The sequence below is a fragment of the Liolophura sinensis genome, chromosome 4 (genome assembly GCF_032854445.1).
Source record: "Liolophura sinensis isolate JHLJ2023 chromosome 4, CUHK_Ljap_v2, whole genome shotgun sequence".
In the NCBI taxonomy this organism is placed as follows: domain Eukaryota; kingdom Metazoa; phylum Mollusca; class Polyplacophora; order Chitonida; family Chitonidae; genus Liolophura; species Liolophura sinensis.
In genome coordinates this window covers 3,917,543-3,944,369 of record NC_088298.1, presented here as the reverse complement: position 1 = coordinate 3,944,369, position 26,827 = coordinate 3,917,543, and the positions used below count along the sequence as shown (strand labels likewise).

Genomic DNA, 26,827 nt, shown 5'->3' with positions numbered 1-26,827 from the left:
TCCCTAAAACTCACCTCTGCCACCTGTTCAAACTCTGGCTTGAACACCTGGCAATGGCCGCACCAAGGGGCGTAGAAGTCAATAATCCAGGGTTTCTTCCCTTGTAGGACGTCCTCTTTGAACGTCTTCCATCGTAGCGCGGTCACTTTAGAAGGGAGGAACTCATAGGCCCAGGCTTTGAGGGAGTGGGCATCTCTATGCCAGCCGTTGTAAGGACTGGAAGAGGAACCCATAGATGTTACATATGAAAGCAATAACATGGTATAACGTAGAAATAACCGAATCCTGTCAAACACCCTGTGATACAGTGCAAACACTGAGACCAAAGGATACATTAAACACTTGATAGTCATTTCTTAATATGAAGTCAACAGTTTTAAATAACAGCAGTTTTCCTAAGGCACTAATGGTCAGTCTGGAAATTAAGTAGCCTTCTGTGGTGATGTCAATGGTGGCAGCTGTGAAAACAACTTTGTTGAGGGGAAAATATGCTTGAATAAACACTTTGCAAACATGCAAAAATGCTGAATTACAGAACTAGAAAAAAATGCAATGTACTTGTACCCCTAACACGTAAGTTCCTGAGATGATGTGTTTACAACATGTCAATGGAGGCACAAGTCCAGTGACATTGAAAAACATGCCAATAACACATTTTTCTACATCGCTAGATGCATATGTGGTACAAGTTTCATATTTTCAGAGAGATCATGTTTTCAAGCCTAACTTTCACAAAATATAGTTTGAATGACCCCCTATGACCTTGAAATCAAGAGCCATCAGAGGATGGTATAAATCCATGAAAAGGTATAAAGGTTACAGAAAGATCTTTCAGTTCTATGATTTTTGACCTGCTTCTAAGTACGGGTAACAGGATTTATTTGCTGGTATACTCACTAAGGCTGTACTTGTGTTCCTGTGGGGTAGAGACGCAGACTGGGGTAGGACCGGATGCCCTCTCGTTGACACAGATGTTTGTTTGCTTGACAGTCTACGTCTGCCACAAATATGTTTTTATTGTCTGTCAGCATCTGCAGCAAAAAATACAGGTGGGAAAGATGAGGAGTTTTTAACATTATTTTTGGTGCTGAAACTTATAATTCTCCAGTAGAATATCATCCCATGTTCCGAGCAAACCCCAAAACATCTTTCTAAAATCAACAGAACTCTCAGAATCAGGAACAAGGCATTCAGGGAATAGCTTGCTTCATTGAGCCGTTTGTAACACTGCATAATTTTTCAAATCATGTGATACATTCAAATACTGACCTCTAGACCAAACTTATGTAGAATGACTGACACTGTCATACACAGATATTATTCTCCAATTAGACAGCACCAAAATCTTGCCATTAAATCAACAAGAAAGACAAAAATTATTTTACTGTCACAACTATGACTGTTTATCTGTGTGTGCAGAGAAGTGACATTGATGTACTGAAGTTGTACATCATTGCAGTGGTAAAAGGTACTGTGGGCAGTTCGTGTACAAATTTACCGGAGGTTTTTGATATGCAAATCACGAACTGCATTTGGCAATCCATGCACTATGGGTGGCAACTGCAACCCTGTGAATGGCTGAGGAAATGTTGAACTATGAGGTGGACAACTCCTTTGGTCTTTGATATGCAAATCGTTACTATCGAATGGCTATCTGTGTACTATATGTGGCTACTGCAACCCTGTGATTGGCCAAGACCTTTAATCAAACTGGACACTGACATTGACACTGATAACATCTGATGTATGTTATCAGATATCCTTCACAATACCGCTCCTTACTTCGTAAGTCGAGCTAAAAATGGCCAACTTAGTCATGGACGAAATGTATAGTCATATAGAATAATTTGTAATATGCAAGTAGTGTAACTTTTATAAACAAACAACTCTTTTTGACTCTGTTTGGCCACATCGGTTTGGCAAAATAACATGTCAATTTATCAAGTCAAACCGACTTGTTTTTGTTTCAGCTACACTACTGGTGCATTACGTTAAACTGATCAGTGGAATACAAGGCTTCCGTAATTTATTTCTACACTAGTATATTGTTTGTGTGGGGAAGAAAAATTTCACTGTAAGCAGAGTTAACTTCATAAAATAATGTGGGAAGGTGTGGCAGCAAGCTGCGGATGGTCGTGGGTTTCCCCTGGTTTCCTCGCACCATAATACTGCTTTCCGTCACATAAGTGAAATGTCCATGAGTATGGCGTAAAACACCAATCAAATAAATAAATGAATGAATAAATAAAGATACCATGAGCCAGATTGTTGTATCTCAGAGACAAATAAAATTTGATCAGAAAATGCAGTTTATTACTTTGCACTAACTAACTAAAAATGTCATAATAAAACAACTAATAAAGTCATTTAATATTTATTCGCTTGTTCTTTAATGTGGAGTTTGATGAAATTGCTGCCTCTTAGTTGATCAATCCTTGAACAACTTATCAAGAGATCTTTCCATGAAAACAAGACAGGAATTTTCCAGCCAAGAGTTACCTACCTTTGCTAATCGTCTCCACTCGGGGGCCAGCTGCTGACACGGCCCGCACCACGGAGCGTAGAAATCCACCAGCCACACCTCATTCTCACCTTTGTGACGGACCAGCTCATCAAATGAGGACGGGTTCAATGATATCACGGGGGGGCTCAGGGTGTCCTGAAGAGTGACCAACAGAAATACTTAAACAAAAGCATACATACTTTGCCAAAACTTTGGACTCCAAAACTGAACTTTCAGAAGCACAATAAGGCCTTAAAATTATACTTTTAATGCCCATACTTAAGTTTTTCTGATAAGAAATTGATTTATTTATTTATTTGATTTATGTTTTACGCCTCACTCAAGAATATTTCATTTATATGAAAACAGTCAGCATTATGGCAGAAGGAAATGGGGCAGAGCCCACGGATGAAATCACCTGAGCTTCACACACACAAAAAACCTCTTAATTAACCCTGCAAGGTGGATGAATCATGCAGAAACAATCACAATGTGTCACTTGAAAAAAATGCTTAATGTTAAGTGAAATACACTATTTATTTATTTTGTTTATTTGATTATTGTTTAATACTGCACTCAATAATTTTCCATTTGTACAGTTTATTTATTTATTTGATTGGTGTTTTACGCCGTACTCAAGAATATTTCACTTATACGTCAACGGCCAGCATTATGGTGGGAGGAAACTGGGCAGAGCCTGGGGAAAACCCACGACCACACACGTGATCATTTGTACGAAGGTGGTCAAGGTTCAGCGGTGCAGTAGACCAGAGTGCTCAGAGTACCACTGATCTTCACTAGGTTCCTCAGTAAAATAGACCAGAGTGCTCGGTTGTAAACCACTGATCTTCTTCGCTAGGTTCCTCAGTGAAATAGACCAAAGTGCTCGGAGTACCACTGATCTTCACTAGGTTCCTCGGTGAAATAGACCAGAGTGTTCGAGAGTAAACCACTGATCTTCACTAGGTTCCTCGATGAAATAGACCAGAGTGCTCGAGAGTAAACCACTGATCTTTGCTAGGTTCCTTGGTGAAATAGACCAGAGTGCTCGGGTGTAAACCACTGATCTTCTTCGCTAGGTTCCTCAGTGAAATAGACCAGAGTGCTCGGAGTACCACTGATCTTCACTAGGTTCCTCGGTGAAATAGACCAGAGTGTTCGAGAGTAAACCACTGATCTTCACTAGGTTCCTCGGTGAAATAGACCAGAGCTCAGAGTAAACCACTGATCTTTGCTAGGTTCCTCGGTGAAATAGACCAGAGTGCTCGAGAGTAAACCACTGATCTTCTTCGCTAGGTTCCTCAGTGAAATATACCAGAGCGCTCAAAGTAAACCACTGATCTTTGCTAGGTTCCTCGGTGAAATAGACCAGAGCTCACAGTAAACCACTGATCTTTACTAGGTTCCTCGGTGAAATAGACCAGAGTGCTCGAGAGTAAACCACTGATCTTCTTCGCTAGGTTCCTCAGTGAAATATACCAGAGCGCTCAAAGTAAACCACTGATCTTTGCTAGGTTCCTCGGTGAAATAGACCAAAGCTCACAGTAAACCACTGATCTTCGCTAGGTTCCTCAGTGAAATAGACCAGAGTGCTCGAGAGTAAACCACTGATCTTCGCTAGGTTACTCGGTGAAACAGACCGGAGTGCTCAGAGTAAACCACCGATCTTGGCTAGGTTCCTCGTAAATCTCCTGACTTTAAGCAACAGGCAAAGCAGCAAGTGCTGGATTCGAGCATGTGGCCTCATTTGTCAAGGGCCTGATACACCAAGTTGCTGAGAACCTGGGCCAAGTTGCACGAAGCACTCTTAATGTGACAACCTCACAGCTGCAATGACAACGTAATGCCGGCAGTACTGGTTGCCGTGGAAGTCAAGTGAACCTATCGTTAAGAGTGCATCGTAAAACTGGGCCCAGCCGTTTAACAATCTCAGTGAGCGAGACCCCAAAGATCTTAAATTTGCTTAATTGCTTTTATCATGAGTTCGTACTGACCATAAAATATATTCTTTTTAATCTACATACCGGATTATATTTTTGCTTTGATCTGGAGATAACTGAATTTGAGTTTCATCCATGAATACCTTAATCATTTTGCTTCGTTAAACAGTGCTGTGGTAAAATAAATGATCAGAAATGAACAATGATGTGAGTACAAACCTGAAGAAACTCAGCCATGCTGAAGGCATCGTGGTGGCCGTGGTATTGGTGAGGCTGAGTGTTGTTGTAAAATATCGTCGTCGGATAGGAGTGGATGTTGTACTGTCATGAAAAAACAGAAACCAAACTTATCAGTTTTGACACACATTGCCTATACTGTACCTTTTAATTTCAAATTAATGGTGACTCTGGTCCAAGTTGAATTTATGTCTTACAACTCAAGAGTGCTCCCCTATTACTTCAGTTTGCCCACTTTGTTGGGGCGAGAGCTTGAATTGCGGATCATAACAAAAACTGAAAGTTGCCTTAGCCTCACAAGACTGTGTTAAGATTTCCGAGCATTATGAAAACATGTTAATACTGTGCCACATGAAGTTTGAAATGGTTCCACAATTTATCGCCATGATGTGTACACTTTTTGCTGCACTTTTTACGCGTTTCATCCAATCCGAAGAAATAATATTGTCTGAATTGCAATAAATTACAATACAATTTACAGGAAGGTTTTCTTACAATACCTGTCTACAAAGATGACTGTGTACGGTACAGTCCACTGTCCCAAAGTTCACTGTGTAGCCCATATCCTTGGCCGTTTTCCTAAATTCAGGGAGGAGACGCATACATGGCGGACACCACTGAAACAATGACAGGACCGCAGACAATTTATTTATTTATTTGATTCGTGTCTTACGTCCCAATCAAGAATATTTCACTTATACAATGGCTGCCAGCATTACAGTGGGAGGAAACGGCCTTCACCAAATTGCTGGCAGACCTTCTCGTGCGCCTGAGCTGGACTTGTACCCACAGCAACTGCACTGATGAAAGGCTTCAGAGTTACAGTGCAGCACTGGCATGCTAACAATCTGGGTCACAGGAGCCACCAAGCTTCTTAACAAATGATTCATAGACGGATTTGTAGAAGGTCACGGCAATTCAGTACTTCACTACATAAATACGACAGCAGTCAAGTTTCTATTTAAAGGAAACCATGTCGGAGTCATGGACTATCTTTCCATCATGCTGACAAAGTGAAAACAAAAAATTCATACAGGCTGGATTTCATTTGGAAAGAAAGACAAATTTGACAAAAAGAAAAACCTACTGGTGCAAAGAAGTCGACAAACCAATGTTCATCACTAGTGACTACTCTGTCCGGGAAGTCACGAGGCCCAAGTGCTTCTATCGGAGTGACAACACTGTCCTTCGCAAAAGCTGCAATATCGTGGGCAGTTAAGCGACCTGTGGAGTAAAATGATATTGACTGATTGGCTGATTGAATGAATGAGTGACTCAAGTAGTTATGGCCATGTTATCTTATGTGCAACAAAGAGTAATGCAACACAAAATGTTGCTAAGAAGACCAGATTTGTGTTTTTTAATGACTTCAAAAGTGAAAAGAAATTATAAATCTTTTTATCCTTTGTTCACATATTTCTTTGGCACTGAAGACATCCAAATGGTCAAAAACAAGACCTCACAGTTTTTAAAATTTAAAACAACTGTCATTTGTACCAGGATCTCGGAAGAGTTTCCACTAAGGGAAATAACTCACCATAATAGACCTCATGGCTTCCTCCAGGTTTATAAATGATGAATGTTGGGAATTTTAGGATGTGTTGCTTATTGCACAATGTTCTCATTCGGCTGCAGTCAACTCGACCAATCTGAAAAACGGACAAAAACATGCAGTGTCATTCTATCCGATGTTTAAATTAAAGAACTCAACAATGTTCTCATATTAGATCAGGTAAAAAAGAAAGGGGAAAAAAGTCCATAATCCTGCTAAAAAAACAACAGGCATTTACCAGCTGCTCACAATGTAAATCCGCAATGTAAAGTGCAAGTTGGTATATCTACTCGTCAAATTAAAATACTATATCATACAATTTGTAGCTTTCATGGAGTACAAGCAGCCTACTTTGAACCAGGCACATGAAACACATTTGTTGTATTTTCATTCGATTTTCATTTAACACCCTGTGTAAATGTAGCTGTAAACCCCAAGGAATGTTGCATAAGTATAAAACCTGGAAATCTGGTAAAATGAAAAAATAACTCAAAGAAATAAAATCCATCCAAACAGCGCTAAAGAGGAAATATACCAAATTTGGAGTTCTACTTAGTTTTGAGATATCTTGCTCACTTGATTACCACACTTGACACCCCACCAATGGGCATTGCAAATCATGATTGCCTCATTAGGAAGGGCTCATGAAAATGACAGTCCTGCTTTAATATATTTTCATCATTGATGGCTTTTGAAAATGTTTTAGATCGGAAACAAGTCAGTTTCTGGCTCTGTTGCAAACAGATTTGCCTACCGACTGATATTTCATCCACCATGCCCTAAGTCTGAGTTACCTCCCTGCACAACGTGACATAACTGTCCCACTTTATTAACCTGTTTTCAACATTATTACTTTAATATTTGTGTGAATTTGACATGATTAGACTTTATGTGAGTTTGACAGCCGTCTCAGGACGTGAATTCTCTTGCCAACACTCACCTCAATCTCATCCAACATGGCCGGCAGTTTGCGCAGCTCCAGGTCAGAGTTACCTCCCTCTACAAAATGAATTAACATTGGCTTCTCGTGCTCCTTCAAGCCATATGTGATCTCCTGTTCCAAAAACAAAACAAAAAAACAAATTTTTTGGTACAGTTTGAAAAAAAAGACCTTAAAGTAACTAAATACGAGAGTTCTCGATTAAATCATTCTCAGGATGTAAAGTGGTTAGCAGAGAAGAGTGCAGATTTTCTGTTTTCTATGTTGACTCATGAGGTTATACATGTACTGTATATCTTCAACCTTTTCAAACACTAAAGCACTTTTTCAGTGGAATTTATGTTCACAATTATTATGAAAATGACTTCAAAATAATTTGTTGTCGTCACTATAGACCCAAGCTTCATAAAACTGTACAAATTATTTCTCTCCACGATAGTTCTCTCACAATGTTTCAAAATATTGGTTACAGAGGTTGTTGAAAAGGTTGAAGAATCAGGGTACCAAAGGTGACGTATTACTAGACCTTTCCAAAATGTCGATCAAGAACACGAAATTGACCAATCAAAAGCAGTATTGTTACAAATAGGTCAACAGCATTGGTTACAAATGTTCAGTCTTTCTGTGACGTCAACTGCTTTCACCTGGAATGGGACGAGTAGTAATTGGTCAAGAGAAGGGTTAGTGGGACATCTGCTGAGTTGGATCCATTCAACGTTACAGACATGTAAATTCCAGAAACTGTCTCCAGGCTATTTGCATAATTTGGTGAATGGTTACCTTATTATTGTAACAAACTCAACCTGCAAATGTATTTCTAGCAGCACAGCCAGGAAATTTCTGATCAAAAAACATTTGTCATCACCATCCAGGAGAAAGTCAATGAAATATTCCGCTGTCCACTCAGATTGTGTTGTTTCGAGAAAAAAACTGTTCTGGCAGACAAAAGAAATATTTCCTACCATTTCAATTCCAGAGCTTTTCGTTAAACCTAGAAAACATACCCGAAATGACCTCAAACTTCTCCCACAGAAGTGCATTTTTAGAGGCAAATAAATGTCACCAATATATATTTTTCTAGTACAATATCATCGCATCTACCAAGCAGATCAGATATCACCTTTCTAAATTTAATAGAACATTCAGAATCAGCAATAATGGGCAAGTTATGGAGGAAATTCAAAATTTAATAGAACATTCAGAATCAGGAATAATGGGCAAGTTATGGAGGAAATTCTAAATTTAATAGAACATTCAGAATCAGGAATAATGGACAAGTTATGGAGGAAATTCAAAATTTAATAGAACATTCAGAATCAGGAATAAAGGGCAAGTTATGGATGAAATTCTAAATTTAATAGAACATTCAGAATCAGCAATAATGGACAAGTTATGGACGAAATTCTAAATTTAATAGAACATTCAGAATCAGGAATAAAGGGCAAGTTATGGACGAAATTCTACAGTTAGTAGAACATTCAGAATCAGCAATAATGGGCAAGTTATGGAGGAAATTCTAAATTTAATAGAACATTCAGAATCAGCAATAATGGGCAAGTTATGGAGGAAATTCTAAATTTAATAGAACATTCAGAATCAGGAATAAAGGGCAAGTTATGGACGAAATTCTAAATTTAATAGAACATTCAGAATCAGGAATAATGGGCAAGTTATGGACGAAATTCTAAATTTAATAGAACATTCAGAATCAGCAATAATGGACAAGTTATGGACGAAATTCTAAATTTAATAGAACATTCAGAATCAGGAATAATGGACAAGTTATGGACGAAATTCTAAATTTAATAGAACATTCAGAATCAGGAATAATGGACAAGTTATGGAGGAAATTCAAAATTTAATAGAACATTCAGAATCAGCAATAATGGGCAAGTTATGGAGGAAATTCTAAATTTAATAGAACATTCAGAATCAGGAATAAAGGGCAAGTTATGGAGGAAATTCTACAGTTAATAGAACATTCAGAATCAGCAATAATGGGCAAGTTATGGACGAAATTCTAAATTTAATAGAACATTCAGAATCAGGAATAATGGACAAGTTATGGAGGAAATTCAAAATTTAATACAACATTCAGAATCAGGAATAAAGGGCAAGTTATGGAGGAAATTCTAAATTTAATAGAACATTCAGAATCAGCAATAATGGGCAAGTTATGGAGGAAATTCTAAATTTAATAGAACATTCAGAATCAGGAATAAAGGGCAAGTTATGGAGGAAATTCTAAATTTAATAGAACATTCAGAATCAGCAATAATGGGCAAGTTATGGACGAAATTCTAAATTTAATAGAACATTCAGAATCAGGAATAATGGACAAGTTATGGAGGAAATTCAAAATTTAATAGAACATTCAGAATCAGCAATAATGGGCAAGTTATGGAGGAAATTCTAAATTTAATAGAACATTCAGAATCAGGAATAAAGGGCAAGTTATGGACGAAATTCTAAATTTAATAGAACATTCAGAATCAGGAATAAAGGGCAAGTTATGGACGAAATTCTAAATTTAATAGAACATTCAGAATCAGGAATAAAGGGCAAGTTATGGAGGAAATTCTAAATTTAATAGAACATTCAGAATCAGGAATAAAGGGCAAGTTATGGACGAAATTCTAAATTTAATAGAACATTCAGAATCAGGAATAAAGGGCAAGTTATGGAGGAAATTCTAAATTTAATAGAACATTCAGAATCAGGAATAATGGACAAGTTATGGACGAAATTATTTAATAGAACATTCAGAATCAGCAATAATGGACAAGTTATGGAGGAAATTCTAAATTTAATAGAGCATTCAGAATCAGGAATAAAGGGCAAGTTATGGAGGAAATTCTAAATTTAATAGAACATTCAGACTCAGGAATAATGTGCAAGTTATGGAGGAAATTCTAAATTTAATAGAACATTCAGAATCAGGAATAAAGGGCAAGTTATGGAGGAAATTCTAAATTTAATAGAACATTCAGAATCAGGAATAAAGGGCAAGACAGAGACAAAATTTCTGGTCATTTCTGGCAGTCCGGGCAAAGTTTCCAAACTACAATTAAATAACCAAAACACCCTATTTCCTCTGTATAAATAGTGCTGAAAGAATTACATCTCTCTCTCAGCTGTTTGGGAAAGTACAGACACCAATATGTTGTTCATAAGATGTATCAGCAATGTGAAGAAAAAGAAACTAAATATTCTTGCTGCAATTATGTGTATATTGGTTAAAACGAGCAGACCAGTTTAGAAAAAAATTAGACGAATTAGAGTGATTCAGGTTGTAGCTTACATCAAAAGTCACGCTGTCAAGCTCTGTGACATCAGGCAACTGCTCAAATACCGTTCTTACCACGTCTTTGGGGTACAAACTTGTTATTTTCTGAAAAGGAGGGGCAGAAAAAAAAAATCATGGTCTGTAGATTGATTTAATAAGACTTAATCACGTTAATAAAATGATTTAATGTTACACCTGATCTTTTCAAAGTTACCAACTTGTGTACATAAAATTTGTCACGTCATTAAGTGTGAATAAAATGGAAATCCTGGGGTCAAAATGTTTGATATTTTGACCTCCAATATGGTTTAAACGTTTGAAATGTATTAAATTTTATTTATATCATTGTAAAACAGTAAAGGAAATGAATATCACATATCAAAATTTTAAAATCATTTTTTAAAAACATTTTAAAATCAGCTGCAACAAAATGAGATTTGAGTAACATTCACTAATTTACTCCAGCACACATGTATTTAATATGATACCGTCGTCTTAAAAACAGTGCGGATCGCTTTTTGACATATATATCATACGATGTCTGTCAATTATAAGGGTAAAGGAAACTACATTGCCTGGTGTAAAGCACCAACCTTTAGCAAATTACTAACACACTTTCCCACATGACATACAGACATGAACACCATATTGTTGGAGCACATACAGCAAGCACATTATAGTGGTGGAGACACGCACACCATGTTGGTGGAGCACGTACAAACATTCACACCATATTGGTGGAGCGCATACACACACACACACACCATAATGGTGGAGCACATACAGACATGCACACCACATTGGTGGAGCGCATACACACACACACACACCATATTGGTGGAGCACACACAGACACGTACACCATATTGATGGAGCACACACAGACACGCACACCATACTGGTGGAGAACAAGCAGTGTTCAACCAACATTAGGCAGCATGGTCACACGAGCCTCACTGTCATATGCTGATTGTCATCTAGGCCACCTCTTACTTCATGAAGAGGCCTGTCCACAGGTGCACTCACCAAGCCGACACCTTTGACAACCCTGGCCTGGGGAAAGTAAATGGTGCCGTACTCAACATCCAGCTTCTCACAGATTTTCTCATCAGAGTGACAGTCTACAGAGCCAACGTGCACCAAACCGTCCTACAAGGGAGAAAAAAAGACAAATGAAACTTATCTACAGTAATTATTCCATGGACTGAGCCCATACCCAAACCAATCTGTCCTGAAAGGAAGAAAAACGAGACAAATGAAACTTATCTACTATTTGATTGAGTTCAAATCCACCAGTTTGTGCTACAGAGGGAAAAAACACAACACAAAATGAAATTTATGTACAGTGTTATTTTTTGATCGAGTCCTCATCAACTAATCTGTCCTGTAAGGCAGAAAAGCACAATTAAAACAAATTAAATTTATCTACATTAATTTTTCCTTTGATTGTGCCTACATCCGTATGAATCAGTCTTGTAATGGAGAACACAAAACATGCGTGGTTATTCACTGGACTAATGGATTCTAAAATTGATTCTCCATCCTAAACAGGGGAGAGCACTGTGGACACCCAGATGAGAGCCAAATGGACACCAGATGAGAGCCCAGTGGACACCAGATATATAGAGCTTAATGACAGAAACTGGCAAAACAAGATTAAGACTGAGGAAAGCAGATAGAGATTTCGGGCGGTTAAGGATGTGGGGGGGGGGGGGGGGGTCGGAGTGAGCCATGTCAAAACCAGATGAAACCAGCAGAAGCCCAGTGAGAACCCATAGAAAAGGCAACCAGTAAAGCCCACAGGACACTAGAGAGAGACCAGAGGCCAGAGATAGTCCTGAGGAAACCAGAAAGAGCCGTAAGACAACCAGTGTAAGACACAGACCCGAGGAAACCACTGCCCTTTAATTGTCAGGTACCTGAAAAATATCCTGATATAACAAAACAAAAGTTTTACATCACTTTTTAAACTCACCAGCATGACGGCCAATTTCAAAGCAGACATTTCTGATAAGCAATCTGAAAAAGAGAAGAGGAAAGCATATTCAAGCAGAGTTATGAACTGATCTTGAATAAATTTGTTTATTTATTTATTTATTTGAGTAATCTTTAAAGGTATACTCAAGAATTCTCACTGGATCTACACGCTTTTACCATTTTAATGAAAATTTGCAAGGACAATAGAGCTGTGCTTCCTTACCTCCTCCATCTCCACAGAAAGTGATCAACCAAGGGAGATCATCCTGTTGAGTCACCACAGACTTGAAAGTGCTTTCCCAGATCTGATGGACCTGACCAGAAACATACTTCATGGCAAAATCGACCAAATTTCTTGTCGTCCTCTCACCGAAAAATTTCTCACGCTGAAAAAGAAGAAAAAGTCGAAACTCATAATTGTATCCATGTAATAATGACTTTATATAAGCTTGGATTTTTACGTCATACTTAACAATTTAGAAGTATGTACATATACTGTGTCTTCTTAGTGGAATAAAAACAGTCCTTTAACAAATGCTAGACAGCATAAACTTCTACATCATCCACTGCTTATTGTCCCCTAGGACGTGTGAAAAGTGAGGGTATTTATGGTCCCCAAGGATGTGTGAAAAGTGAGGGTATTTATGGTCTCCAAGGATGTGTCAAAAAATGAGGGTATTTATTGTCCCCAAGGATGTGTGAAAAGTGAGGATATTTATGGTCCCCTAGGATGTGTGAAAAGTGAGGGTATTTACTGTCCCCAAGGACTTGTGAAAAGTGAGGGTATTTATGGTCCCCTAGGATGTGTGAAAAGTGAGGGGTATTCATGGTCCCCCTAGGATGTGTGAAAAGTGAGGGTATTTACTGTCCCCAAGGACGTACGAAAAATGAGGGTATTAATTGTCCCCTAGGATGTGTGAAAAGTGAGGGTATTTATGGTCCCCAAGGATGTGTGAAAAGTGAGGGTATTTATGGTTCCCAAGGATATGTGAAAAATGAGGGTACTTATGGTCCCCTAGGATATGTGAAAAGTGAGGGTATTTATTGTCCCCAAGGATATGTGAAAAGTGATTGTATTTATGGTCCCCAAGGATGTGTGAAAAGTGAGGGTATTTATGGTCCCCTAGGATGTGTGAAAAATGAGGGTATTTATGGTCCCCTAGGATGTGTAAAAAGTGAGGGTATTTATTGTCCCCTAGGATGTGCGAAAAGTGAGGGTATTTATAGTCCCCTAGGATGTGTGAAAAGTGAGGGTATTTACTGTCCCCAAGGATGTGTGAAAAGTGAGGGTATTTATAGTCCCCTGGGATGTGTGAAAAGAGAGGGTATTTATGGTCCCCAGGGATGTGTGAAAAATGAGGGTATTAATTGTCCCCTAGGATGTGTGAAAAGTGAGGGTATTTATGGTCCCCAAGGATGTGTGAAAAGTGAGGGTATTTATGGTTCCCAAGGATGTGTGAAAAGTGAGAGTATTTATGGTCCCCTAGGATGTGTGAAAAGTGAGGGTATTTATGGTCCCCAGGGATGTGTGAAAAATGAGGGTATTTATAGTCCCCTAGGATGTGTGAAAAGTGAGGGTATTTATAGTCCACAAGGATGTGTGAAAAGTGAGGGTATTTATGGTCCCCAAGGATGCGTGAAAAGTGAGGGTATTTATGGTCCCCAAGGACGTGTGAAAAGTGAGGGTATTTATGGTCCCCTAGGATGTGTGAAAAGTGAGGGTATTTATTGTCCCCTACGATGTATGAAAAGTGAGGGTATTTATGGTCCCCATGGACATGGGAAAAGTGAGGGTATTTAGTTACCTGCAATTATTTATTTATCTGATTGATGTTTTACGCTGTACTCAAGAATATTTCACTTATGCAAAGGTGGCCATCATTATGGTGGGAGGAAACCAGACAGATCCCGGGGGAAACCCCACGACCATCCACAGGTTGCATGCAGACCTTACCTTGTACGGCCTACTTTATCTAAGCCTGGTGTTTCTTACCTGTGGGTACATGAGGAGTGAGGGGTAGGACCTCACCCCCTGGGAACGACATATTTGCCAGTCATCCCCGCAGTTCACAGCTCCTATACGTATCACCCCCTCCAGCTCACGAGCAAGTTCCCGCCACTGTCAACAGACAACGCAGTGAGGTCATGTAGAGAAAGACCATCGAAATCAGGAAAATCCAAGGCTGTCAATATCAAAATTCTTTCACTTCATCAAGACTCAGAATTGAATCTGGAAGGAGGCTCCAAAAACTGGGGTCAATAATTGCCCATAAGAGAGTTTCAAGTTCAAACTCTTCTGTCGGTGGAGGTAAAAATAGTTACATTGTGTCATGTGACAATGAGAGACAACTTTTGCTGACATTAATTTGTCAATCATCTGTCTAGCCATGTTTTGGACACACAAATGACACATCTCTTACAACCAGTTCCTCAATTTTCTCCACAGTGTGTCTAATTTAAAAAGCTTTTTGTGACCATTTTTCAGCCTCTCGTGTTGTAGTAAATGTCATCAAAAATAGTTGTCAAACATCTCCAAAAGTCACATGATACAGTAGGATGCTTTTTCACCTTCAGTGATACAATATTTTAGACTCAAAACTCCACTCTTGTATCACTGGCAAATCACATGCAATCCTTCAGTTCTTTCCCTCGCGAAATTTCTCCTGCCACTTACGTGAAAGATAATTTTTCTTGTCCGTTCTGAAGTTCTTCCCTGGGAAAGTTTATTCCTCTGTGGTAAACATTCTCAGTGAAATTTGTACATGTAGTTCAATATTTATTTATTTATTTATTTGATTGGTGTTCAATGCCATACTCAAGGATATTTCACTTATACGATGGCGGCCAGCATTATGGTGGGAGGAAACTGGGCAGAACCCGGGGGAAACCCACGACCATCTGCAGGTTGCTTCAGACATTTCCACGTACAGCCAAAGAGGAAGCCTGCATGAGCTGGACTGTAGTTTAATAGAAAATTCGCCTAGTGCAGGTTGACAATTTCTGCTCATCTCCGACTACAGATACCTAAAATGGCCTAAAAGTTTCACCCACAAAAGTGCACCTTGAGAGGCAAATAAATGTCACAAGATATTATTTTTGGTGCTGAAACCTGGAATTTTCCAGCAGAATATCATCCCATGTTCCCAGCAACTTTTCTAAAGTGTTCCCACACTTTTCTAAAATCAATGGTACTTTCAAAATCAGGAAAGTTAGTTAGTCATGGTCATTTAGGGTAAATTCCTGATCTAGGCCAATTCTGAACAAAATACAAACATGAAAGATTTAGGCACCCCTAGTTTGGTTGTACAAACAAGCAGTGATGATAAAAAAAAATTAATTTATCCAAAACGATTTATTTCTTTTGGCGTAACTGTCTTATGTTGTCTCTAGTGGGCCAAATGAAGGAGTAATCATTTTGTAACAATGTCCAAACTTTTACTTACAGCCGGTGCAAGTTGGTGGCAGTGGGAGCAATGCGGAGAGTAAAAGTTGATAAACCAGATATCATCAGAACCTTCCACGGAAACATCTAAATAAACGAAGTAACAGTTGATAAACCAGATATCATCAGAACCTTCCATGGAAACATCTAAATAAACGAAGTAACAGTTGATAAACCAGATATCATCAGAACCTTCCATGGAAACATCTAAATAAACAAAGTAACACTTGATAAACCAGACATCATCAGAACCTTCCATGGAAACATCTAAATAAACAAAGTAACAGTTGATAAACCAGATATCATCAGAACCTTCCATGGAAACATCTAAATAAACAAAGTAACACTTGATAAACTAGATATCATCAGAACCTTCCATGGAAACATCTAAATAAATATAGTAACAGTTGATAAACCAGATATCATCAGAACCTTCCACAGAACATCTAAATAAACAAAGTAACAGTTGATAAACCAGATATCATCAGAACCTTCCATGGAAACATCTAAATAAACAAAGTAACACTTGATAAACCAGATATCATCAGAACCTTCCTCAGAAACCTCTAAATAAACAAAGTAACACTTGATAAACCAGATATCATCAGAACCTTCCATGGACACATCTAAATAAACAAAGTAACAGTTGATAAACCAGATATCATCAGAACCTTCCATGGAAACATCTAAATAAACAAAGTAACACTTGATAAACCAGATATCATCAGTACCTTCCATGGAAACATCTAAATAAATAAAGCAACAGTTGATAAACCAGATATCATCAGTACCTTCCATGGAAACATCTAAATAAATAAATAAATCAACAGTTGATAAACCAGATATCATCAGAACCTTCCATGGAAACATCTAAATAAACAAAGTGAACAGTTGATAAACCAGATATCATCAGAACATCCATGGAAACATCTAAATAAACAAAGTAACAGTTGATAAACCAGATATCATCAGAACCTTCCATGGAAACATCTAAATAAACAAAGTAACAGTTGATAAACTAGATATCATCAGAACCTTCCATAGACACATCTAAATAAACAAAGTAACAGTTGATAAACCAGATATCATCAGAACCTTCCATGGAAACATCTAAATAAACAAAGTAACAGTTGATAAACCAGATATCATCAGAACCTTCCATGGAAACATCTAAATAAATAAAGTAACAGTTGATAAACCAGATATCATCAGAACCTTCCTCAGAAACATCTAAATAAACAAAGTAACAGTTGATAAACCAGATATCATCAGAACCTTCCACAGAAACATCTAAATAAATAAAGTAACACTTGATAAACCAGAAATCATCAGAACCTTTCACGGAAACATGTAAATAAACAAACACAGTTGAAGTTGATAAACTGTACATCATTCCAAAGGAACATCTGAACAGACAAGAAAGAAACTTTATTTAACACAGAAGTGATATACAAGTAATATCCATAAACAAAATACATATATATATTTTCCTCCTTTCTATCTGTCCATGCATGAAAATTATTAAGGTGTCATCTTGAAAATGGTCAGATTAAATATCTACAGGAGGGAACAAAAGGTACCAGTGCAATCCAGGAGTCTGTGAAGTCCTATGTTCAAGGAATTTGCCATTTTTGGGGGGTGGGGGTGGTGGGTGAGGGGAAGTTGTGACCTTTTAAAATGTACAATACACCCTGAACAACTAAAATTCATGTAGGACTAACTCACCAAAATCCACACGACTCAATGTGATAATCTCAGGGTCGTCGTCATAGAGACCTGTCAGAATGAAAACAGCAACGACGACGTTAGCTTACAAAGCCTGCTCGTGTTATATCAATGTCTTGTTTTATTTGATTCATGTTTAATGCCATACTCAATTATTTTCGCTTATATGAAAGTGGTCAGTTTCAGGGGCGGAAGAAATCACAGAGCCGGGAGTAAACCACCAGCCTTTGCCAAGTTACTGACGAACTTCCCCAGTTGATCTTATTGGTGGAAGACACCTGGTCTTCAGTGAACACTAGATGACTGTTTTTTTTTCACCAAGGTCCCATGAGCAGTGAAAGCAAAGAGAGTCCGTGAGAAACCACTTGGATTTGCACTGACTGATTTTCAGCCAAAAATCTCTGGTATAGCCTAGCTCTCTCAGATTCCATGCATATGCCTTATTGTAATATAGGGAAAATGGCCTAAAATTATGCCTGCAAATAAATGACCTAAAATATTACTTCTGGTGTTTAAGTTTACATTTTCCCAATATGGTGTTATCCTACCTTCCAAACAAACCTCAAAACGCCTTTTTAAGATCATCAGAATTCTAAGAATCTGCCATAATGTGTTCCTTGGTCATGGGCGAAACTTTAGGTCATTTACCGTACTTCAGCTGCCGACCTAATTCTTCTCATTTTTGGGAAACATGAGCTGCTCTTCTTAGCCAACATACATGTGATTGTCGTAGTAATATTTAGTTACTTTCTTTTTTTTTTTTTTTTTTACATGGTTAGTTCATCTAATGAATAACACATTCGTATTATAACTTTTCCAAAAAAAACTGAGAGAGAAATGTAATTCTTTGTTTTCAGCACTTCTTATATCTGTCCTAAACATTAGACGAATAGACCAATGAGACTGACAAAATAAGAAACCAAAAAATATAGTTATTACCACCATTTTTAATATTAACAGTAGTGTTGCAAGATTTACCGAATTCTTCTTGGTAGAATTTCCAGCTTTCATACTGTCGTCCTCCATGGAAGTCATCCTTCAGGCTTCTTCACCATATGTGTCATACTTTTTTCGCAAGTCATCGTCTTTCAGGATTTCATAAGCACGATTTATTTTTAGGAACTCTTCATGGGCAACAGGGTTGTCCTGAAAGAGTGGAACAAGGGAGGTAAATCAACCAACTTCTGATTTGTTTTGTAAATATTTAAATCTTTTTTTTCCTACTCTAAACCTGCCTTTGCTTAAAGCATGTTATTCTTGATATTTGTAAACATAGATGTCGGACAATTAAATAAATAAGTCAGCAAATACAGCAAATTCTTTCAAAATACACTTTTTACCAACTTCCAGATTTTTGTACAAAATTTTCACTGGAATTTAAATTTGGTAAAAATACCAAAATTGGAATTAAAATATCTTACCTTATTCTTATCTGGATGTTTTATAAGGGCCAATTTCTTAAAAGCTTTTCGAATCTCTTTTGTGCTGGCCGATCGTGACACCCCAAGGAGTACATAAAAGTCCTGTGACGCCAAAGCGCCCAGTAACGACAAAAGAACTGCAATCACAACAACACCAACAACGTTCATTGTGAGCTGTCAATGTAGTAACATCCAATGTACAAGACCGATGGTTCAAACGCTGCAGACGTCCTACTTGAACTGTCAGTTCACAGCTCTGCCACAGACGTCCCACTTGAACTGTCAGTTTGCAGCTCTGCCACAGACGTCCAACTTCAGCTGTCAGTTCGCAGCTCTGCCGCAGACGTCCAACTTCAGCTGTCAGTTCGCCAATAAAATCATAACATCACCCAAAGCCTGTGTCTTGTTACCTACAACACAAAGAAAAACGAATTAAAACCCTTACTTCAGTAGCATTTAAAAGTCTGAAAGTTCTAAAGAAAATCTGAAAATTAAATATTAAATGGCCTAAAATTTCCCTTAAACGTGCATTTTAGACATGTACATGTACATACTGTACACGTCACACAAAATACCACATTTAGGAATCAAACTTACGTTTTCCCAGCATCATCTAATATCATCTAATCTACAAACCACAAAACACCTTTGGGATCTAAGCCGCCAAGGTGGTTAGCGTGCCAGAACAGCGCGATGACCCATGCGCTTTTCACCAATACGCTTGTCGCTTGTAGGGAATTATGTGACACAAACAAAATGTTACAAGTCAACACAATTCTGTGCAAATTTGTGTGTCACAAATGCCAAATACATGGGAAGTTTGTCAGTAATTTGCCAAAGGTAGGTGGTTTAATTATGGATAAAACTGACAGCAATCATGTGCACAGTTGGTAAACCAATAAACACCCAGCCAAATAAATTTTTATTCATAAAGTTAATATAGGATATACACACATACTGGCAAATCTGGTTACCATGGCAACCTCTGTATCTATGTATCTGCTAAAGTTTAGACAGTGGCTATACCTAAAATTCTTCAGTGTAGTGTTCAACAATACACTACCGACTCAAAACACAAGAGAGTTTATAGCAGAGTACGACATGAACAGAGACACATGTCATCCAGCATGTCTAGACACATGTATACACTGTGTTGATATCATCAATGTACCTGATATCATGAACAGAGACACATGTCATCCAGCATGTCTAGACACATGTATACACTGTGTTGATATCATCAATGTACCTGATATCGTGAACAGAGACACATGTCATCCAGCATGTCTAGACACATGTATACACTGTGTTGATATCATCAATGTGCCTGATATCATGAACAGAAATGTATCGGAAGAATAGTCTAATGTAGTCTAGGTAATAGGTTACATATTAACACAACTGCTTTCCGCTCACCAGCTATTAAATAGTTTAACAGGCGTACTGAAATAAATGATAAATATTTACTAAACCAGGCTAAATCCAAAACTATTTCGGGTGCGGAAAACTTTTACTGTTGGGTGCCCAAACTAATCAAGCTCAATTAAAAGTAAGAAGAAATTGAACAAAAGTTTTCATACAAATTTCTTTCATTCACAGGTTCAAAGCTTTGACAAAACATCACTCCCGAGTTTTTGGAGCATTTTATAAAATTTCTTCACGCACTACCACAAAATCACCTTTAAAGTTTGGGGCTTTTTTCTGGCTATGGTTCGAAAAGACTCCACAACATCGATCCACCTCTCATGTTTCTAAATATAAAAAGATACATTTTTCTGTTTTAGAGCATTTCTTTTTCAATATGGTTCACTCTTTTCATGGTGAAATTGACATGCATAAAGATTAACTCACTGCGTGAATACCCAGCATGCACTTCACTGCGTAACACATGATTCTTCTGGTCTAATGTCACGACGCACCAGTCTCCTCGCTCCATTCGTTGATAACATTGTTGCTTGGTACTTGGTACTTTTGGGTTAATCGTTGTTCAAGTTAAGCTTTCACATTACCCATCGTTCAAGCTAAGCTTGTACATTACCCATTGTTCAAGTTAAGCTTGTACATTATCCAGTGCTCAGCTTAAGCCTGAACATTACCCATTGTTTAAGTTAAGTTTGTAAATTACAATATACCCATTGTTCAAGTTAAGCTGGCAAAATACCATCATTCAAGTCAAGCTTGTATAAAATTACCTATAGCTTAGGTTAAGCTTTTACATTACCCATCATTCAAGCTAAGCTTGTACATTACCCATTGTTCAAGCTAAGCTTGTAAATTATCCAGTGCTCAGCTTAAGCTTGAACATTACCCATTGTTTAAGTTAAGTTGGTAAATTACAACATACCCATTGTTCAAGTTAAGCTGGCAAAATACCATCATTCAAGTCAAGCTTGTATAAAATTACCTATAGTTTAGGTTAGGCTTTTATATTACCCAATGTTCAAGCTAAGCTTGTACATTATCCATTGTTCAAGTTAAGCTTGTAAATTATCCAGTGCTCAGCTTAAGCTTGAACATTACCCATTGTTTAAGTTAAGCTTGTAAATTACAATATACCCATTGTTCAAGTTAAGCTGGCAAAATACCATCATTCAAGTCAAGCTTGTATAAAATTACCTATAGTTTAGGTTTAGCTTTTACATTACCCATTGTTCAAGCTAAGCTTGTACATTACCCATTGTTCAAGTTAAGCTTGTACATTATCCAGTGCTCAGCTTAAGCCTGAACATTACCCATTGTTTAAGTTAAGTTTGTAAATTACAATATACCCATTGTTCAAGTTAAGCTGGCAAAATACCATCATTCAAGTCAAGCTTGTATAAAATTACCTATAGTTTAGGTTAAGCTTTTACATTACCCATTGTTCAAGCTAAGCTTGTACATTACCCATTGTTCAAGTTAAGCTTGTAAATTATCCAGTGCTCAGCTTAAGCCTGAACATTACCCATTGTTTAAGTTAAGTTTGTAAATTACAATACACCCATTGTTCAAGTTAAGCTGGCAAAATACCATCATTCAAGTCAAGCTTGTATAAAATTACCTATAGTTTAGGTTAAGCTGTACATTACCCATTGTTCAAGTCACGCTTGTAAATTACCTATTGTTCAAGTGAAGTCAACAGATAACATCAATTCAAGTTTAGCTTATAAGCTTACCATCCAAGCAGTCCTCTAGTTTTCAAACTCAACTGGTTTCAGAATCTACCTAGGCTTGCTTTCACACAAAGAATCCGCCAGACCTGTTTCAGTCATTACACGTGGCCTTCAGAGTCAAAATGTCTAGTGTGTATCACTGAGAGACAAACCAGACCTGTTTCAGTCATTACACGTGGCCTTCAGAGTCAAAACGTCTAGTGTGTATCACTGAGAGACAAATTTGTATATTACCTATGGTATCAGCATATTTGACAAAAATGTAAGAATTATTGTGTTGTGAACCAAGTAAATCCAAATTCTACAAAGCCCACAAAGAATAAATGATTCACGTGTTCCACTTTTAAATCTGTCTAAATCTACACTTGTATATATAACCTACCGTACATAAACAAAATACTATCAATGACACAACATTTTGTTCATGATCATTTTCCGGATTAATCATTTACCGGATTTCGAGAGTTCCATTGCTTTAAGACAAGTTTTTTCAAGGTTTGTGTGGAAGGTAGGATGATACTGGGAAAATGTCATGTTTAGCACATAAAGTAATATTTTATGACATTTATTTGACTCTTAAAATGCACTTTTACATTATGCCCATGTTGGCTTTTCACCTCAAATATACAAAACAGATTTTTTGGTGGTATACAATATTATGTAAATTTGAACCAAACTTAACACACCTTGTATTTACAGATTTCGCTACAGTGGTATTCAGGTTTCAAAACTACACTCCATGCTTTATTTGGCCCGTGAAAACTTTTGAGGCAGCTAGATTATGCGCTGAAATAGCTTTAGGTGAAGTCAAAGATTTTACTCAGTCCTTAAATAAACTAGAAAGACTGACCTAATTGAATACCCAACACTTGTGAGCCTGACCCAAAATCCACATTGATCAAAACAGGTGCACTGTACTTCTTCAACCTTTTCGCATGTTTGCAAGATATTTATTCTAGCATATTCTGAAGGAATTATCCTGCGTTGACTGTGAGGCCAGGAAATTGACCAATCTAGTCAATGTAGTTTTGCTTCCAAAATCAAATCAATTATTTACATAAATCGCACTGAAAGTTGCTATTTTTATGCGAACAGGATAAACAATTAGGAGTTCATCCATGTTTTATGTGAGCAACAAATTATTCATTAGAATTAACAAAATATTTTCGCCGTTTTTTACAATTGCGTAGAAACAAGGGAGCACATCATCCATCTCACATTAGTATTCACAAGCTCTCGAATCTGACACTTGTGACATCTGTGACTGATGTGACTGTCAAGTTCTTCTGTTCAGAAAACTAAACACAGTCCGCTGAGGAAGCAGGAATAATTTTGTTTTCACCATATCATGATATGGCACTATAATGGCAGTCTTTTTTGCTTAAGGAGCTGGATTAAAAGACTACTCGACAGAGTTTCTGTGATATTTCTCTACACGGTAAATTAAGTAAATAAAATAAAGAAATACCTTAACTTTTACAGACCTACAGTGTCAGGCAATTATGTACATGTATTTATAATTACCAGAAAAGTTATGTAGAGATCAATGTCCACGTAATACTCCAACAAAACCTGGCCAACTTCTCACCTTGTACAGGTCAGCAACAATCACATAGCTACTGACAAAACGTCACTTGTCCATATTACCATGTTACAGTACAAGTGCAGACACACGCATACAATGTCGATCTGCATTTCAGTATGAACTCGTGCCTTGTACTATAAGACTTGTCAAAGTGAGAGTTTTGCTCACGTGAGCCTATGCAGGCCTTCAGAAAGCGGAATGTCACTTTGATTTGATATTATCATGGGCTCACGCCTGGGGGCCTGTACAGCTGATTGCTCGGGAGTTGCCACCATCAGAGATAAGACAAGCACGTGACAGACATCTTTATTATTGACGGCAACACACAAATATATATATAAAAAAAGATAAAATGCTAAATTTATGGCCTCAGACTCAAAAGGGTTGAAAATGCACCAACAAACTTCAAAAGTATCGTAACTCAATCTGTGAAAGTAATATCTGTCTGAATAATTTGCAAACAGTTTTTTTTTCTACAGTACATAATTAAAGTACTTAATATGCGCACATATTCCCATTCAACCCCAGTGTAAATTCCAGTGATTCATACTTAAAATGACATATACAGTCTGCATTAATATGTTGTTTTTTTTCTTCCTTAAAATGAAACATAACTTTACACCATGCCGCAACTATTTCTCAATTAAATATTTCTCCATTTCTTAAATAATTCTCCGATAATTGTTGCAGCATTAATACTGTACACAGTTATTAACAAAGGTTAGTTATGTCCAATTTAAAGTTTATTAATACCTGTCAGATGAATCTATTTCACGTCCCAGATTTCTTGGGGCTGTGTCATTTTACAAAAGCGTCATTTTACCAAAATACTATTTCCTAGAACATAAACTCCAGCTGAGTGGGATTTAAAGGCCCACTTCGTTCCTCAAAGTGCCCTGTGGAATGGACCGACTGGGTCTTTCAGTTTAATGATTAAATGTTGAGGTAGGTAAATATCAGAAATTGCTGAAAATAAGACCTAAATTTAAATGTTTAAATTAACTGAACTAAGCTGTTCTATACCTTATTAGAATACTTAAATAAGACTGTGACATATTTTCAGATGATATCAGTTTCTCAACATGATTGAAATACCATGCCAGCAATCGGTTAGACATGGTGTCACAAGACGGATAGCTCAAAACCGATCTTACTGATGAGTCTGACTGAGATTTTCCGAGGAAATATCCAACAGAGGTCAGTATCAATGATTGCAAAAGGTGCATGAATGTCTTAGCTTACAGACAGATCAGCTATCATTAAATGCATTTGGATATTAAATATTGCATACCCTATTTCTTCTATTTCTAGGACACCTGATCTGCTTGTTTTAGCTATAGCTGGAATGTTAAGTGTTTTTTTTTTCTCACATATTTAGACAATCTTGTGAACAATATACTCATATCTTTAATTTTCCAGAAGGCTGGTAATGAAATGTAATACATTGTAGCCTCGCTTTAGCACACAACTTTGAGGACAGGTTCCTGAGCGCGTTATAGGCTACCTCGCGCTACAATGAAATGACCTTGGGATTTACAGTATTTAGTAGTAGTATTACAGTACTAGTATTTACAGCTACAGTGCGTAAGGCTACAGTCTATCTTACAGGTCATGATTTTGACAATGAACAAAGTTTTATCGATGCAAAATGTGTTTTGTCAAATGATTTTTCTTATTGTTCGTTTGCTATAAACACATGAGATTTTGTGTCACCTAAGGATTCAAGCATTCCCGCACCATCCTATGAGTCATATCCCACAAAGCTAGCTTCATATTGCGTAATCACAGGCCTGAGCTGATCTACAGATCTCTGTGCATGTTAAACATTTCCACAAGCTGAATTCGAGTAACATAGTTTCATCCACTTTATTTTCAAATTAAAAAAAAAGCTACAACGCATTTGGTATCCAATTAGTTCATGTCTGCTCGTACTGGAAATATTGCCTAGAATTTAGATGCCTCAGATTCAAAATGACATAAAATGTAACCAGTTACAGTAACCAGTTTAGCTGTAAACGTTTGTGGGACATGATTTGGGTCGCATTATACCCGATTGCGCCCTATATTGAGGCGTCTTAGAGCAAGGCTACACTGTATTTTACTTTCAACACTATTAATACCTCTCCCACATTTTAGAAGAATTACGGTATGCAGCGAGCTTTGTCGATGGAGTAGTTAATTACAGATATAATACGCTATAATCGGGTGCACACGTCGTCCGGGCTAAGGATGGCAGCGGCCTCCGTGTATCGACAGATATTATAAGTTACACTGAGAAGGGCATATGGGATTTAAGCTGTAGATGTGAAATTTAACCCTTAGCCGGCCTGCAAGCACTGCTGCAGAAATATGTATATATATATATATATGGCAAGTGCTAAATTCGGGCCAAAACCTTCTGACTTAATCCCCTAAATGATAAAATATTATTGGCATATTTAACAACTTAGTATTTACCTATACGTACCGGTAAGAAAAACGAAAACACCCACTTGACAAGCTACACGTACCCGCCACATGCAAGCTGACGCTCTCCACACTTCTGCAACGTTCTATACAACATGCTGTGTTGTTGTTGCACTCCAGGCTATTTTACTTTTTGAACTTTCACTTTTTAAACTTACATGCTTACCTTTCCCAAGTCTCTGGGAAAATCTTGTAAACGCAAGACCAAGTACAGAACTTTGTCATTTGTGATTCTGCTTCATCTTGAACAGCATCGGAACATTTTTCAAAAATTTCGCACAAACACCGATGCTCTGAGTTCTGACATTTGACGTTTTCACACGTGGCGAATTCAGCTGAAGGCTGCATCTAAAACCCGGAACGAACTTTTCCGGTCAACTGATTACAGATATGTTTGTATCAAAAAAAGAGATTTTTCCAAGTGATTAATAGGCATTTGAAGTAAAACACTCGACATATTTCTATTTCAAAAAAGCCAATGCTGTCTGTGAAGTCAGTACACTATGGATGTACGCGCCTACACATACCGGTAGTTCCACTGTAGAAAGGGGGCCTCCGTCCGTGGCCGAGGTGATTTTATAGCGTGCCAACATAGCACTAT

General features: G+C 37.6%; 1 protein-coding gene across 1 annotated transcript in view; it reads right to left on the bottom strand.

Annotated features, from left to right (window-relative positions):
- LOC135464611 (dnaJ homolog subfamily C member 10-like) overlaps positions 1 to 26,515 on the bottom strand; it is a 31,855-nt gene extending 5,340 nt beyond the window's left edge. Inside the window, 19 exon segments of the mRNA XM_064742055.1 lie at positions 15 to 216; positions 898 to 1,031; positions 2,504 to 2,659; positions 4,663 to 4,764; positions 5,181 to 5,297; positions 5,768 to 5,904; positions 6,218 to 6,329; positions 7,173 to 7,286; positions 10,474 to 10,563; positions 11,485 to 11,607; positions 12,434 to 12,477; positions 12,659 to 12,821; positions 14,429 to 14,554; positions 15,879 to 15,964; positions 17,603 to 17,653; positions 18,581 to 18,646; positions 18,649 to 18,748; positions 19,024 to 19,433; positions 26,393 to 26,515. Coding sequence (XP_064598125.1) covers positions 15 to 216; positions 898 to 1,031; positions 2,504 to 2,659; positions 4,663 to 4,764; positions 5,181 to 5,297; positions 5,768 to 5,904; positions 6,218 to 6,329; positions 7,173 to 7,286; positions 10,474 to 10,563; positions 11,485 to 11,607; positions 12,434 to 12,477; positions 12,659 to 12,821; positions 14,429 to 14,554; positions 15,879 to 15,964; positions 17,603 to 17,653; positions 18,581 to 18,646; positions 18,649 to 18,748; positions 19,024 to 19,191 — 2,091 coding nt within the window. The 5' untranslated portion in view covers positions 19,192 to 19,433; positions 26,393 to 26,515.
- Between the last annotated feature and the right edge of the window lie 312 nt (positions 26,516 to 26,827).